This window comes from Eleutherodactylus coqui, chromosome 1 (assembly GCF_035609145.1).
Source record: "Eleutherodactylus coqui strain aEleCoq1 chromosome 1, aEleCoq1.hap1, whole genome shotgun sequence".
NCBI classification, from domain to species: domain Eukaryota; kingdom Metazoa; phylum Chordata; class Amphibia; order Anura; family Eleutherodactylidae; genus Eleutherodactylus; species Eleutherodactylus coqui.
Genome location: NC_089837.1, coordinates 15,682,297 through 15,700,243, shown reverse-complemented (window position 1 = coordinate 15,700,243; position 17,947 = coordinate 15,682,297). Strand labels below are relative to the sequence as shown.

At 47.9% G+C, this 17,947-nt stretch overlaps 1 protein-coding gene across 8 annotated transcripts in view; it reads right to left on the bottom strand.

The window, feature by feature from the left end:
• Window positions 1–12,207, bottom strand: part of LOC136619105 (zinc finger protein 135-like) — an 81,963-nt gene extending 69,756 nt beyond the window's left edge. For 7 of the 8 annotated variants that reach the window (XR_010790993.1, XR_010790992.1, XM_066594380.1 and 4 more), the window contains exons 1-3: window positions 12,072–12,207; window positions 7,367–7,440; window positions 4,230–4,356 (exon numbers count right to left, since the gene is read on the bottom strand). Coding sequence is in view for 5 of the 8 variants with exons in the window: in XM_066594380.1 (XP_066450477.1) it covers window positions 4,230–4,356; window positions 7,367–7,387 (148 nt within the window). In the remaining 3 variants the exon portion in view is untranslated. Of the gene's footprint in view, window positions 1–4,229; window positions 4,357–7,366; window positions 7,441–12,071 lie in introns of those variants that run through there. The other variant, XM_066594379.1, reaches the window with a different exon arrangement.
• Window positions 12,208–17,947: the final 5,740 nt, after the last annotated feature.

Genomic DNA, 17,947 nt, shown 5'->3' with positions numbered 1-17,947 from the left:
GCTAGACCAACTACATACCTTGGTCTACCAGAAGGCCTGGGAGAGGAAATCTCAGACTGTCTGCCTCTTCTCTAACTAGCCACCAGGCTGACGCCTCCATGGAGTCCATCCGGCTTGGGGCTCGTACAGCCATACTTTCCGAAGGGCCGTTTGGGTTACTGCTTTGTCCGGGGACAGCCCTTCTAAGAATAGACATTGTGCTTCAGCCTTTCAGGGCAATCACATCTTCGGTTCAGGCAGAAGTCATGGATTTCCGGTAGAGAGGCCTTTCAGGCGTCCTCCCTCATTGTATCCTCCCCATAGAGGATATGAAGGAAAGGAAAGTTGGGTTGCTGGTCCTACCACAAAGGAGGAAGGGGTGAGATCCCAACCGCCAGCTCTTTGGACCACCTTCAGAGAGTGAGGGGTAGATTATCTCGATTTTTTCCCAAAGCAGGAAGAGGTGACCTCTAACCCCTGGGTTCTACGCCTGAAAGCCGAATGGTATAGAATTGAGTTCTCCTCTCCTCCGGAGAGGTTTGACGTCACCCCCGGCCAGTCACCTTCCCTCCAACAGGCCCTGCTGCTGTGGGCTCAGGATTTGCTGGCCTTAGGCGCAGTTGTCCAGGTCGCAGTAAAGTTTTGTGGGTTTTATTCCTCTTTTTTTCCAGTAAAGAAATTATTAGGACAATATTAAACCAAAAAACATTAAATAAATTTATCCTACATAGACGATTTAAAACCGAGATCACACAAACCACCGTCCCCTTAATTTCCATAGACCGTGTCATGGCTACCATTGATCTCAAGGATGCAGATTATCATGTGCCCATTCATTCCGACTTCCAGCAATACCTTCAGTTCGCACTGCTTATTGATGGGTCTATCCATCGATTCCAATTTACATGTCTGCCCTTTGGGATCTCCTCCGCCCCATACATTTATTCTAAAATAATCTTAGACAGGATAGCTTTTTTGCGAACTCGGGGAATAGTCATTGTCCTCCTGGTGGCGGAGTCTCACTCTAGACTCCAAGTCCACTTAGATTCCACTCAGGATTTGTTGCAGTCCCTCGGCTGGATTATAAACCTATCCAAATCTAGTTTTTAGCCCAAATATCGGAAAAAAATTCTAGGAGTTGTGTTGGACTCTCACCTCCAGGGTTCTTCCCTTTCTCGTGCAAGACAGCAGAATGTGAGGAGAGCATGACAAGTCCTTTTTCCATCAGAGAGGCCACGAGGGTCTGAGGCCTCATGACGTCATGTATCAAGGTGATCTCTTGGGCTCAGCTTCATTGCAGAGACCTTCAAATCCTTGATCCTCAGGACTTGCGATAGGTCTCCATTCTCCCAAAACCAAGTGATCTCCTTATCCCCAAAAGTAAGGAGATCCTTGAAGTGGTGGCTATCCATTGATAACCTCGCTAAAGCCTATGAATGGTATCTGGCCTCTCCGGTTACTATATTCACGGACAGTAGCCTGACTGGCTGGGGGCCCACATAGGACAGATTTATGTCCAAGTAGCTTGGAGCACTTTGAAAGCATCTCAGTCCTCTAATTTTAGGGAACTTTGTGCAGTATGGAAAGCCATCCGTAGACTTAAGTCAAACGTCAGGGGGAAACACGTAAAAATTTTCTCGGACAAAATTACAACGGTGTCACTTATTAGCTACCAGGGATCCACCAAGAATCCTCGTCTTCAAGACCTGGCATCGAGACTTCTGGACTGGGCCAAACGACAGACTCTTTCTATAGCAGCCTTTCACGTAAGGGGGTCCGAGAATTCGACAGCGGACTTTCCCAGCTGCAGAGAAATTGATCCAGGGGAATGGACATTACACCCACATGTATACAGCACTATCACAAAGAAGTGGGGGGTACCACAGGTGGACCTGTCTGCCACCCGAGAAAATTCCAAGTGCCATTGGTTTTTTTCTTGAAGTGCGGATGTTCATTTCCTGGGCATAGACGCACTCTCCCATCCATGGGACTGGGAACTGGCTTGCGCCTTCCCTCTTATGCCCAGGAGGTCATCAGGCGCTGTAATCCTAATTGCCCCGTTCTGGCCAAAGAGGCCCTGGTTTCCACCGCTTACCACCCTCTCAGTCCAGAATCCTATGCATCTGCCATTAAGGTCGGACCTTCTTCTGCAGGGGCCTCTGGAGTGTCCGGAGGTCCAGAAGTTCAAACGGGTGGCCTGGATGCTTGAGAGGGTAAAGTTTTTGGACCAGGGCCTATCGCGAAGGGTAGTGTCAACCCTCTGCGCAAGTTTGAAAATTTCTACTAGAAAAAGTTATGCCAGACTCTGGGATATGTTCATTAGATGGTTAGGCCACAGTATGCAGGACCTCCACTACCCAAACATCCATCAGATTTTGGACTTTCTTCAGGAGAGCTTAGACAAGGGGCTAAGTCCTAAAACCCTTATGGTTCAGGTGGCTGCGTTGGGGGAACTTCTTTGATTTCCCTCTGGGGGACCATAGATTGATAAGGAAGTACCTCAAGGGGACAGTTGGACTCCATCCCTTTGTCAGAGAAACTGCCTCCCCCCCGCCCGGGATCTCATTTTAGTATTACAGTCATTTTGTGAGGCCCCCTTTCAGCCCCTCGAAGATCTCCCCATTAGTCTCCTCTCTCACAAAGTGGCCCTATTGGTAGCTATCACTTCAGCCAGATGGGTAGGTGGGGTGGGGGGGGGGGGGGGGGATCCAATCACTTTCCATTGAAGCACCACATATGTGCCTTTAAACCTGACCCCTTTTTTCACTAATTTTCATATAAAACAATCTGTAATCCTCCCCTCCTTCTGCCGGGAACCCCTGTTTCTAAAGAACAGAAATTCCAGAGTCTAGATGTTGGAAGAGCAGTGTTGGCATACCTTGAGGCAACTAAGCCCTTTAGGAAAACTAATAACCTGTTTGTTCAATTTCAGGGAGCGGCCAAAGGAGGCGCCGCTTCTAAAACTTCCATTGCAAGATGGGTCAGGTGGGCCATCCAAGAGGCCTACAAGTCTCAAGGCGCTTCCCCTCCGGGTAGTCTGAAGGCCCATTCCACTAGGGCTGTTGCCTGTTCCTGCGTGGAGAGCGTCAGGCGACAACGGGTCAGATCTGTAGAGCCGCCACTTGGTGAACACTCGTATGTTCGTAAAACATTAGCGGCTGCACTTAGAAACCAGTAGTGATCTGGCATTCGGACGCAAGGTCTTTCATGCGGTGGTCCCTCCCTAAAGCCATTGCTTAATTCGGTATTCCTCCAGGTGTATGCGGTCACGATGAGGAGGGGAATGCAGGAATTTATCCTACGTTCATCCACGTGAGGTAAGGGGTCATTCCGTATTCACTGGTGTGCAATACGTGTTCTTCACGGAGAGCCGGGTCACTGTAGCCATGTGGTAGACACCGGTGATCTGGTGCAGGGCTGCCATGACGACTCAAGAAAGGGAATATAAATTCCTATAATATTTCTACTCCCCAAAAAAGGTTTTTTTTTGTAGAAAAGTGGAAAAACCTAAAATATATATATTCATCAGGTCATTTATGATGCAAGATTAACTCTGACAAAACAAAAAAAAATGGAAGAATTGCAGTTTTCTCTCCTCCCTGCCCTACAAGAGATACAAATAAAAGCTCTACAACACATTCTAGGCACCAAAAAGGTGACCAATCAGAACTACGAGTCGCAGCGCAAAATACAAGCCCTCGTGCGGCCGCGTCAGTGGAAAAACAAGAGAGTTGGAGATGAAACTCTCCCAAAATCTTCACGCCCGCAGGAGGAAAACAGGCCGCGTCATTAGGGCCGGCTGCACACGGGCGGAAGCGCATTTGCACGATGGTAGTTGTGTTTTTGTGCGTCTGTCTTACTGTATTTTTTGAATATCTGCATGCACAAATAAACCCCGCAGGCGCGCTAACACTGATATCAACGGGCAAGTAAGCCAAAGAGTTTAATATGAGCTGCTCAATACGCTCAAACATAGAGCCTGCGGCGGATGTCTTTGTGTAAACGAACCACGCGAGAATACGCCCATGTGAAGGAAGCCACTGCAATCAATGGATTCTATTCACTGCGCAGTGCATGCGCAATACGCTGCACAAACGCGTTCCTGTGAATAAGCCCTAAGGGGTTAAGGACCGGCGCTTCGATACCACAACACTGACAGGGAGCTTGTCCGTCAGCCACATGTCTGTCTGCCACTAGGGGGTGTGGGGGGGCGGCCTACTAGCGTGTCTCCGGCTCTCTGGGGGTCTCACCCATGGCCTCCAGCGCAGAGTGGATCTCCAACATCACCTTCTTATACAGCTCCTTCTGCCAGGCCTCCAGGCCCACCCACTGCTCAGCGGAGAAGCAGGCCGCCACGTCGTGGAACGTCACCGACATCTGCGGAGAACAAGCAGGGATTTTATTTACGTTTATTCACAAAAGATGGCGGCACAGAGAGACAGGAAATCCGAGTCCACTCATCTGTAGGATACCAGTGGGCAGGAAACATCCCGACCGACTGCTCTACGCTATTTAGTGATCAAGGTTTGAATTACGGAGGAATTTCCCATTTACTTCAATGGAAAATTTGCCTGTAATACCAAGAACCACCACTACAATGAGAACGGAGCTGTCCGCTTCCTGCAGAAATCTGCTCAGTGCGCTAGCACAAACAGTTCAAAGGTGTCCTGGGCAGCAGACTCCCTCTGATAAACTATTCATGGCCCATCCTGAGCACAGGCCATCAACAGCTTACACCTAAACAAACCCTTTACCTGCCATAGAAGTGAATGAGAGTTATGGAAACCACATATGGCAGCCAGGAAGGCAGTTTCTGCAATCACAGACCTGGTGGCTGCGACATACATATGGCTGTGGCTATTACGTCCATTAGTAGAAAACATAATAGAGAATAGTGAGTGCAGCTCTGGAGTGTAATACAGCATGTAACTCAAGGTCAGTACAGGATAAGTAATGTATGTACACAGTGACTCCACCAGCAGAATAGTGAGTGCAGCTCTGGAGTATAATACAGGATGTAACTCAGGATCACTACAGGATAAGTAATGTATGTACACAGTGACTCCCCCAGCAGAATAGTGAGTGCAGCTCTGCAGTATAATACAGGATGTAACTCAGGATCAGTACAGGATAAGTAATGTATGTACAGAGTAACTGCACCAGCAGAATAGTGAGTGCAGCTCTGGAGTATAATACAGGATGTAACTCAGGATCAGTACAGGATAAGTAATGTATGTACACAGTGACTCCACCAGCAGAATAGTGAGTACAGCTCTGGAGTATAATACAGGATGTAACTCAGGAGCAGTACAGGATAAGTAATGTATGTACACAGTGACTCCACCAGCAGAATAGTGAGTGCAGCTCTGGAGTATAATACAGGATGTAACTCAGGAGCAGTACAGGATAAGTAATGTATGTACACAGTGACTCCACCAGCAGAATAGTGAGTGCAGCTCTGGAGTATAATACAGGATGTAACTCAGGAGCAGTACAGGATAAGTAATGTATGTACACAGTGACTCCACCAGCAGAATAGTGAGTGCAGCTCTGGGGTATAATACAGGATGTAACTCAGGATCAGTACAGGATAAGTAATGTATGTACACAGTGACTCCACCAGCAGAATAGTGAGTACAGCTCTGGAGTATAATACAGGATGTAACTCTGGATCAGTACAGGATAAGTAATGTATGTACACAGTGACTCCACCAGCAGAATAGTGAGTGCAGCTCTGGAGTATAATACAGGATGTAACTCAGGATCAGTACAGGATAAGTAATGTATGTACACAGTGACTGCAGCTCTGGAGTATAATACAGGATGTAACTCTGGATCAGTACAGGATAAGTAATGTATGTACACAGTGACTCCACCAGCAGAATAGTGAGTGCAGCTCTGGAGTATAATACAGGATGTAACTTAGCACCAGTACAGGATAAGTAATGTATGTACACAGTGACTCCACCAGCAGAATAGTGAGTGCAGCTGTGGAGTATAATACAGGATGTAACTCAGGAGCAGTACAGGATAAGTAATGTATGTACACAGTGACTCCACCAGCAGAATAGTGAGTGCAGCTCTGGAGTATAATACAGGATGTAACTCAGGAGCAGTACAGGATAAGTAATGTATGTACACAGTGACTCCACCAGCAGAATAGTGGGTGCAGCTCTGGAGTATAATACAGGATGTAACTCAGGAGCAGTACAGGATAAGTAATGTATGTACACAGTGACTCCATCCAGCAGAATAGTGAGTGCAGCTCTGGAGTATAATACAGGATGTAACTCAGGAGCACTACAGGATAAGTAATGTATGTACACAGTGACTCCACCAGCAGAATAGTGAGTGCAGCTCTGGGGTATCATACAGGATGTTTTTTAGATCAACGCACTGTTCACAGCATAGCGGTCACGTTGTAGTAAGACTAACACCACTCTCCTGCCATTGCGCTGTCACTACAGAGCTGCACACCCTGCTCACTTTAAGGTTACATTCACAGTGGTGAGTTCTGTGCGTTGTGGGACACATGAATACGAACTTCAATCTTTTTGATTGGACTTCTTCACATGAGCGTTTTTTCCCCTCACAGCAATGCTGCGAGGATACAAACCGCAGCAGGTTGTATATTCAGACGTACCCCCCCCCCGGACATCACATGATGTTTCCCACTGGAATCAATGTGGCCCCCTGTGGCCCTCTGCTGTGCGGGAAGCACGCCCCTGACAATCGCAGCTTCATAGTCAAAAACATCGTGTGAAAAATGCACGTTGGCAAGTGCGATCATGGGCGGAGCTCCTCGGCGCGGTGTCGCGTTTGCTCCTAAGGCTTTGCTCGTGGTCCGCTTGATATCGGCTGATCTGTCCGGCGGGGCCGTTCACACATACAGATCTTTCTGTACGCAGAGCGGCGGTGCGGCTAACAATCGTATCCGGTCTGTCCACGCAGATAGCACATCTGAGCGCTAACCCAAGATCCTGAGATGAAACTCACTCACCTTAGGCCGGGCTAAGACGACCATATGGTAAACGCTGTGTATCGCCACGTCTGTGATCACGTGTGCCTGCGCACAACTGCCTGCGCACAACTGCCTGCGCACAACTGCCTGCGCACAACTGCCTGCGCACAACTGCCTGCGCACAACTGCCTGCGCACAACTGCCTGCGCACAACTGCCTGCGCACAACTGCCTGCGCACAACTGCCTGCGCACAACTGCCTGCTCACGCCCGGCTCACTGGTTACTTTTTTTCCCCTTTAACTTCTAACTCCCGTTTCCCACTAACGTGTAAATCCGCTGCACATATGCAACGTACATGCGTGTAATACACAAGTAAATTAGGCATGCGTGAGCCCCGCCTTAGCTGGAAGCAGGAGCGTACTCACTGGGTAGGTGTGGGCGGACATGTCTTCAGGATGGACGATCGTTGTGTCTTCAGAGATGGCGGCTCCTTAATAACCTGCGGGAAAAGAGCGCAAATCAGTCGCACGTTCACAAGATACGAGACGCTGGCTTTATGTACCGTAACCAATGACCGCGGCCAGGATGGCGCCACACGCTGCACGGAGGTCCATGAGCGGCACCCACTGCGACGATAACGAGGTTGTCCAACAAAGAGTTAATCTCAGCAGGACCCCGATTTCTCACTTTCTCATGCCCCCCCCCCCCCCTTAACCTGCACCTGAAACCGGCGGTAAAAATTGCTCGCTCGCCGTCCTGCTACCCCGCTACCCGGTGTTTGGGTGGCCTGAGGGCGCCGTCACACTGGCGATAACATCCTGCATCTCGAGGGGGAGTGAAGATGCAGAATGATGAAGCCAATGGTTTCCAGTCGTTTCCTTCCCATTTGCGATGTTTTCACTCCTGCGATGCTGCGCTGGGATGAATAAATGGCGGCATGTCCTTGCTTTTTGCGATATCGCCCATGGATTTCAATGGGGAATGAAGGGATTCCCCCCAGTGATGTAAGGCTGTCCTCACGAGGCCTGCTCGCATCAACGGGGGGTGCGATCATGGGCTATTGCCCTCGCCAGTGCCCTGCACCATCCACAGGATGTAAATGTATGGCCATTTGTGGTAACCGCACCCCGCCCATGATGTACATTTGCGCCCGGGAGGAATGAGCTCGGCTACTGAGCCTACCCAATAGGATGATACCTGATGTGAGCTGTTAGGTAGGGGTTAAGAGCTTTGTGCCCAATACATTTGTACAGGATTAACTATGTGCAATGCATCAGGAGTCGGAGCTGAGCTCACAGAGCATTGTCTATACCGGATGCAGTTGGATCTCAGCTGAGAGCAGGACTAGTTATGTACAATGTATCAGGAGTCAGAGCTGAGCTCACAGGGCATTGTCTATACCAGATGTAGTTGGATCTCAGCTGAGAGCAGGACTAGCTATGTACAATGTATCAGGAGTCGGAGCTGAGCTCACAGAGCATTGTCTATACCGGATGTAGTTGGATCTCAGCTGAGAGCAGGACTAGTTATGTACAATGTATCAGGAGTCGGAGCTGAGCTCACAGAGCATTGTTTGTACCAGATGCAGTTGGATCTCAGCTGAGAGCAGAGCTAGCTATGTACAATGTATCAGGAGTCGGAGCTGAGCTCACAGGGCATTGTCTATACCGTATGCAGTTGGATCTCAGCTGAGAGCAGGACTAGCTATGTACAATATATCAGGAGTCGGAGCTGAGCTCACAGAGCATTGTCTATACCAGATGCAGTTGGATCTCAGCTGAGAGCAGGACTAGCTATGTACAATGTATCAGGAGTCGGAGCTGAGCTCACAGAGCATTGTCTATACCGGATGCAGTTGGATCTCAGCTGAGAGCAGGACTAGCTTTGTACAATGTATCAGGAGTCGGAGCTGAGCTCACAGGGCATTGTCTATACCAGATGTAGTTGGATCTCAGCTGAGAGCAGGACTAGCTATGTACAATGTATCAGGAGTCAGAGCTGAGCTCACAGGGCATTGTCTATACCGGATGCAGTTGGATCTCAGCTGAGAGCAGGACTAGTTATGTACAATGTATCAGGAGTCAGAGCTGAGCTCACAGGGCATTGTCTATACCGGATGTAGTTGGATCTCAGCTGAGAGCAGGACTAGCTTTGTACAATGTATCAGGAGTCGGAGCTGAGCTCACAGAGCATTGTTTGTACCAGATGCAGTTGGATCTCAGCTGAGAGCAGGACTAGCTCTATGTACAATGTATCAGGAGTCGGAGCTGAGCTCACAGGGCATTGTCTATACCAGATGCAGTTGGATCTCAGCTGAGAGCAGGACTAGCTCTATGTACAATGTATCAGGAGTCGGAGCTGAGCTCACAGGGCATTGTCTATACCGGATGTAGTTGGATCTCAGCTGAGAGCAGCACTAGCTATGTACAATGTATCAGGAGTCAGAGCTGAGCTCACAGAGCATTGTCTATACCGGATGTAGTTGGATGTCAGCTGAGAGCAGGACTAGTTATGTACAATGTATCAGGAGTCGGAGCTGAGCTCACAGAGCATTGTCTATACCGGATGTAGTTGGATGTCAGCTGAGAGCAGGACTAGTTATGTACAATGTATCAGGAGTCAGAGCTGAGCTCACAGGGCATTGTCTATACCGGATGTAGTTGGATCTCAGCTGAGAGCAGGACTAGTTATGTACAATGTATCAGGAGTCGGAGCTGAGCTCACAGGGCATTGTCTATACCGGATGTAGTTGGATCTCAGCTGAGAGCAGGACTAGTTATGTACAGGGTTAATGCTTCTGAGTGTAACCAAGACTCCTCTCATTCACAGTTCGTATGCAGTTCCTTCACATGGGTGATGTCTTGTAGGTTGCTACATTGCCAGGATACAAGATGGCGGGACGCTCTATGCAGCCGCGACCTGCGATTTTCTGTGGCCCATGTTTCCCTATGGAGCCTTCCTTTGCGTTCATCACGAATCGCGGCTTTTGTGCGATGTAACTTTTACAGTCGGACGTCCCTAAACTGCCCCGGCTGCATGAAAAACCCGAACACAATCCATCACCTCCCAGGCGCGGTCCGCTCCGCCGCACTTCTCCGGCAGCTCCGCGGCGCTTGCTTGCAGTCTTCAGCCAACGCTTCTGGGCAGGGGGTTCAAAAATTCCGACTCCAGGCAGCGCTGGCTCTGATTGGCTCTTGAGCGCCATGCCATGCTATTAAATGCCTGCGATTGGTTCATCAAGTGCTGCAGTGATTGGTTCTCGAGCGTCGCGGCTCAGCCAATCAGAGCCAGTGCTTCCCGGAGGTGACCAGGAAGCGCTGACTGAAGACTACAAACAAGCGCCGCGGAGAGGTGCGGCGGAGCGGACAGCGCCTGTTAGCTGACGTATTGTTTTTTGTTTTCTGGCGGTGACATCGCGGTTGCCGTGTAAATGCGCCCGTTTTCTGACAGTAGCACAGTTCTGGGTCAAAAAATGGCGCCTACTTTCGCAGAGCTTCGCCCTCTTCTGCCATCGGGTGCAGGATGCCCCGGCCGGCGCCCCCGCGTACCTGCATTATCGGCGACTCGCCGTACAGGTGTTTTTGTCATATTCCCCGCACCGTCGCCAGGCGATGCCGCAGCTAACCGCAACCCATGCGCAATGCTAACTGCCGACGGGCTCCATTGACTTCAGCGGGTCCGCGACCGAGTACAGCGCGCTGCGAACTTCCCTCCGCTCGCAGAATCCGCAATTCGTATCCGTGAAAGTGAGCAAAAAGCTATAATTCCATGCTTCACAACGGCCAACCGCCGCGGATGCCGGTCGCGGGCTCCGATATAGGAATCCGGTGGTGTGGAGGCGGCCTCAGTAATGGCGCATCACGGACAGCGGCGCGGGTCACCGACATTACAGAGCCTGAAGCGTGGAGACACGCGGGCGCGGCAGAATACCACACGGCATTACACCTCTAAAACCGCGCAAAAGTGTGCAGCCGCCAGTCTGTGTCACGTGTAAAGCCGCAGGGTTAGCTCTAAACGAGCAACAACACACGGACCGCGGCAGGACCGGCGCACGAGGATATACCTGCGCCGTCCTATGTGGCAGAGACTCGCGGCTCGGGTCATCACTTCTGCGCGAGCTGGAATCCACGTGGGACGATCCGTGTCGTCTCCGGCTGTGAGCGCGGCCTCCCTTCACAGGAACGTACCTGCGCAGCGATTCACGGACGTGTTTGTTGTGCGCACGATGCGCTGAGCATAGACGCCATTGGTCGCATTTTTCAGTCGTATGAAACAAACCAAAACCGCGGCGCGTCCCATTTTAGCGCATATCACGCCCCAATATAGCCCGTTCAAATCCGTGACTTCGCGGAAAAACGGAATATTCGTTGCGTTTTTACGCAAAAAACCCAATGGAATTCCTCATGTTTAACGCACGGAAAAACGCCGACAGGTAGAAATGCGCAGGAATTAACGTATTTCTGCCTGGAACGTGCGGCGTCTTCAGAAACCCACAACATGGCGGTGCAGACGAGTGCGGAGCGTAATCGATGGAACCGGACATAAACCACCGCGGTCGGTCGGCGTCCGTCAGGTAACGGATCCCTGCGCCATTAGATACGTTTTTTATGCTCTCATGGCAGAAAAGAAAAATGGAAATCGTGAGCGTCGGAGGCGTTATCAGACATCGCTGGCAGGGACCGTGGGGGCTCCACCACACGGGATGAGGTTTCCATGGCGACCGCATACACCGAACACAACCCAACCGCAGCGGCCATGTTGGATTATTTGCTGGGTGGTCGCGGCGTAGTTTGCTGTTGCTAGGTTACCACATATAAAGTCTCATTTAGTTGAGGGGGCGTGGCAGGCATGAGGATGCCACCAGTGGGCGGGGCTACAGGGAAACATGGCGGTCACCTCACTACAAGCGCGCTGGGGGGCCACTCATAGTAAAGCTAACAGAGACGTATCGCCTGCAGCACGGGGATAGCAGGAAGTAGCAGGCAGCCAAGGGTTAAACAGGGTGATGCCAGACATATAAGGAGGAGTCCGCACAACAGCGCCCTCCGGCGGAGCCCCCCGGTATACAGGGAGGGCGGGTGACGTCACCGTGCACACAACACGTACAGGAGCGGGGGCTGGGTGCCCTACCTCACAGGTCACACATAGCGGCTCCGCGGGCGCCAAGACAGGTGATCGCGGCCGGCAGCTCTGTCAGATCCCTTCAATCAGCTCTCTGTCCGATGGGCGCCGCCATGACGGGTGCACCGCGCATGCGCAAGGGTTTAGCGGCGGAAAATACGTCAGGGCGCGCGCCTAGAGGCCACGCCTCCACTGCTGTCAGCAGCGGCGCAAAAATCGAAGGTCTCTTGTGATTGGTCAGGGGTTCGGGAACCGCGGGTCATATGTGGGCGGGAAACTACTGCGCAAGCGCAGACTATTACGTGGCTGAGTGTGAAAGAAGCGCGGAACGCAGGAGAGCTGGCTCCTCATATCCATCAGTAAATACAGCCCAACACTATATACCCCTCATACAGCCCAACACTATATACCCCTCATATCCATCACTGTATACAGCCCAACACTATATATCCCTCATACAGCCCAACACTGTATACAGCCCAACATTATATACCCCTCATATCCATCAGTAAATACAGCCCAACACTATATACCCCTCATATCCATCACTGTATACAGCCCAACACTATATACCCCTCATATCCATCAGTAAATACAGCCCAACACTATATACCCCTCATATCCATCACTGTATACAGCCCAACACTATATACCCCTCATATCCATCACTGTATACAGCCCAACACTATATAACCCTCATACAGCCCAACACTATATACCCCTCATATCCATCATTGTATACAGCCCAACATTATATACCCCTCATACAGCCCATCACTGTATACAGCCCAACACTATATACCGCGCATATCCATCATTGTATACAGCCCAACATTATATACCCCTCATATCCATCACTGTATACAGCCCAACATTATATACCCCTCATACAGCCCAGCACTGTATACAGCCCAACACTATATACCCCTCATATCCATCACTGTATACAGCCCAACACTATATACCCCTCATATCCATCACTGTATACAGCCCAACACTATATACCCCTCATACAGCCCATCACTGTATACAGCCCAACACTATATAACCCTCATATCCAACACTGTATACAGCCCAACACTATATACCCCTCATATCCATTACTGTATACAGCCCAACACTATATACCCCTCATATTCATCATTGTATACAGCCCAACATTATATACCCCTCATATCCATCACTGTATACAGCCCAACACTATATACCCCTCATACAGCCCAACACTGTATACAGCCCAACACTATATACCCCTCATATCCATCACTGTATACAGCCCAACACTATATACCCCTCATACAGCCCATCACTGTATACAGCCCAACACTATATAACCCTCATATCCATCACTGTATACAGCCCAACACTATATACCCCTCATATCCATTACTGTATACAGCCCAACACTATATACCCCTCATATTCATCATTGTATACAGCCCAACATTATATACCCCTCATATCCATCACTGTATACAGCCCAACACTATATACCCCTCATACAGCCCAACACTGTATACAGCCCAACACTATATACCCCTCATATCCATCACTGTATACAGCCCAACACTATATACCCCTCATACAGCCCATCACTGTATACAGCCCAACACTATATAACCCTCATATCCATCACTGTATACAGCCCAACACTATATACCCCTCATATCCATCACTGTATACAGCCCAACACTATATACCCCTCATATCCATCATTGTATACAGCCCAACATTATATACCCCTCATATCCATCACTGTATACAGCCCAACACTGTATACCCCTCATATCCATCACTATATACAGCCCAACACTATGTACCCCTCATATCCATCAGTAAATACAGCCCAACACTATATACCCCTCATATCCATCATTGTATACAGCCCAACACTATATACCCCTCATACAGCCCAACACTGTATACAGCCCAACACTATATAACCCTCATATCCATCACTGTATACAGCCCAACACTATATACCCCTCATACAGCCCAACACTATATACCCCTCATATCCATCATTGTATACAGCCCAACATTATATACCCCTCATATCCATCACTGTATACAGCCCAACACTATATACCCCTCATACAGCCCAACACTGTATACAGCCCAACACTATATACCCCTCATATCCATCACTGTATACAGCCCAACACTATATACCCCTCATATCCATCAGTAAATACAGCCCAACACTATATACCCCTCATATCCATCACTGTATACAGCCCAACACTATATACCCCTCATACAGCCCAACACTGTATACAGCCCAACACTATATACCCCTCATATCCTTCACTGTATACAGCCCAACACTATATACCTTTCATACAGCCCATCACTGTATACAGCCCAACACTATATAACCCTCATATCCATCACTGTATACAGCCCAACACTATATACCCCTCATACAGCCCAACACTATATACCCCTCATATCCATCATTGTATACAGCCCAACATTATATACCCCTCATATCCATCACTGTATACAGCCCAACACTATATACCCCTCATACAGCCCAACACTGTATACAGCCCAACACTATATACCCCTCATATCCATCACTGTATACAGCCCAACACTATATACCCCTCATACAGCCCATCACTGTATACAGCCCAACACTATATAACCCTCATATCCATCACTGTATACAGCCCAACACTATATACCCCTCATATCCATCACTGTATACAGCCCAACACTATATACCCCTCATATCCATCATTGTATACAGCCCAACATTATATACCCCTCATATCCATCACTGTATACAGTCCAACACTGTATACCCCTCATATCCATCACTATATACAGCCCAACACTATATACCCCTCATATCCATCAGTAAATACAGCCCAACACTATATACCCCTCATATCCATCATTGTATACAGCCCAACACTATATACCCCTCATACAGCCCAACACTGTATACAGCCCAACACTATATAACCCTCATATCCATCACTGTATACAGCCCAACACTATATACCCCTCATACAGCCCAACACTATATACCCCTCATATCCATCATTGTATACAGCCCAACATTATATACCCCTCATATCCATCACTGTATACAGCCCAACACTATATACCCCTCATACAGCCCAACACTGTATACAGCCCAACACTATATACCCCTCATATCCATCACTGTATACAGCCCAACACTATATACCCCTCATATCCATCAGTAAATACAGCCCAACACTATATACCCCTCATATCCATCACTGTATACAGCCCAACACTATATACCCCTCATACAGCCCAACACTATATACCCCTCATATCCATCACTGTATACAGCCCAACACTATATACCCCTCATATCCATCAGTAAATACAGCCCAACACTATATACCCCTCATATCCATCACTGTATACAGCCCAACACTATATACCCCTCATACAGCCCAACACTGTATACAGGCCAACACTATATACACCTCATATCCATCACTGTATACAGCCCAACACTGCATACCCCTCATATCCATCATTGTATACAGCCCAACACTATATACCCCTCATATCCATCATTGTATACAGCCCAACATTATATACCCCTCATATCCATCACTGTATACAGCCCAACACTATATACCCCTCATATCCATTACTGTATACAGCCCAACACTATATACCCCTCATATTCATCACTGTATACAGCCCAACACTATATACCCCTCATATCCATCACTGTATACAGCCCAACATTATATACCCCTCATATCCATCACTGTATACAGCCCAACACTATATACCCCTCATATCCATTACTGTATACAGCCCAACACTATATACCCCTCATATTCATCACTGTATACAGCCCAACACTATATACCCCTCATATCCATCACTGTATACAGCCTAACATTATATACCCCTCATATCCATCACTATATACAGCACAACACTATATACCCCTCATATCCATCACTGTATACAGCCCAACACTGTATACCCCTCATATCCATCACTATATACAGCCCTATACTGTATACCCCTCATATCCATCACTGTATACAGCCTAACATTATATACCCCTCATATCCATCACTATATACAGCCCAACACTGTATACCCCTCATAACCATCACTGTATACAGCCCAACACTGTATACCCCTCATATCCATCACTATATACAGCCCAACACTATATACCCCTCATATCCATCACTATATACAGCCCAACACTATATACCCCTCAAAGTTATTAACTGTATACAGCCCAACACTGTATACCCCTCATATCCATCACTGTATACAGCCCAAAACTGTATACCCCTCATATCCATCACTATATCCAGCCCAACACTTTATACCCGTCATATCCATCACTGTATACAGCTCAACACTATATACCCCTCATATCCATCACTGTATACAGCCTAACATTATATACCTCTCATATCCATTACTATATATAGCCCAACACTGTATACCCCTCATATCCATCACTGTATACAGCCCAACATTATATACCCCTCATATTCATCACTGTATACAGCCTAACATTATATACCCCTCATATCCATCACTATATACAGCCCAACACTATATACCCCTCAAAGTCATTAACTGTATACAGCCCAACACTGTATACCCCTCATATCCATCACTGTATACAGCCCAAAACTGTATACCCCTCATATCCATCACTATATCCAGCCCAACACTTTATACCCGTCATATCCATCACTGTATACAGCTCAACACTATATACCCCTCATATCCATCACTGTATACAGCCTAACATTATATACCTCTCATATCCATTACTATATATAGCCCAACACTGTATACCCCTCATATCCATCACTGTATACAGCCCAGAACTATATACCCCTCATATCAATTACTGTATACAGCCCAACAGTATATACCCCCCATATCCATCACTGTATACAGCTCAACACTGTATACCCCTCATATCCATTACTGTATACAGCCCAACAGTATATACTCCTTATACCCCTCATCTCCATCACTGTATACAGCCCAACACTATATACCCCTCATATCCATCCCAACACTATATACCCCTCATATCCTTCACTATATACCCCTCACACCCTGACACTATATACAACTGACATCATGACACTGTACACTTCACACTTTGACACTATAAACCCCTTATATCCAACCATATAAACCCCTGATACCCATCACTATATACCCCACACACCCCAGCACTATGCATCCTTCATATCCATCACTATAAACCTCGCACAACCTGAAAACTATATACCTCTCATACACCCGCTCGCATCCTAAAACCATATACCCCTCATACACCAACACTATATACAACTGATATCCAACATATTTCCCTCTCACTCCCCCACACTATATACCCCTAATACACCATCACTGTATACCCCTCACACACACCTCACCCCAACACTATATACCTCTCATATACATTACTATACACCTCACACACCCTGACACTATATACCCATCATATTCATCACTATATCCCTCAATAGCAAACACTATATACCCCTCATACTCCAATACTATATACTCCTCATATCCATCACTATATCCCCCAATAGCCAACACTATATACCTCTTACACACCAACATTATATACCCCTCACATCCCAAAACTATGTACCTCTCATATCCATCACTATATATCTTTCATATCATCACTATATACACATGATATCCATCACTATATACACCTCATATCCAACACTATACCCCCCACGCACTAACTTTATATACCACTCAAATCCAACAGTATATACCCCTCACAACCCAACACTATATACCCCTCATACACGAACACTATATACCTCTCACATATCAGTCCTGGATATTATACATAAGCTCCTTGTACACTA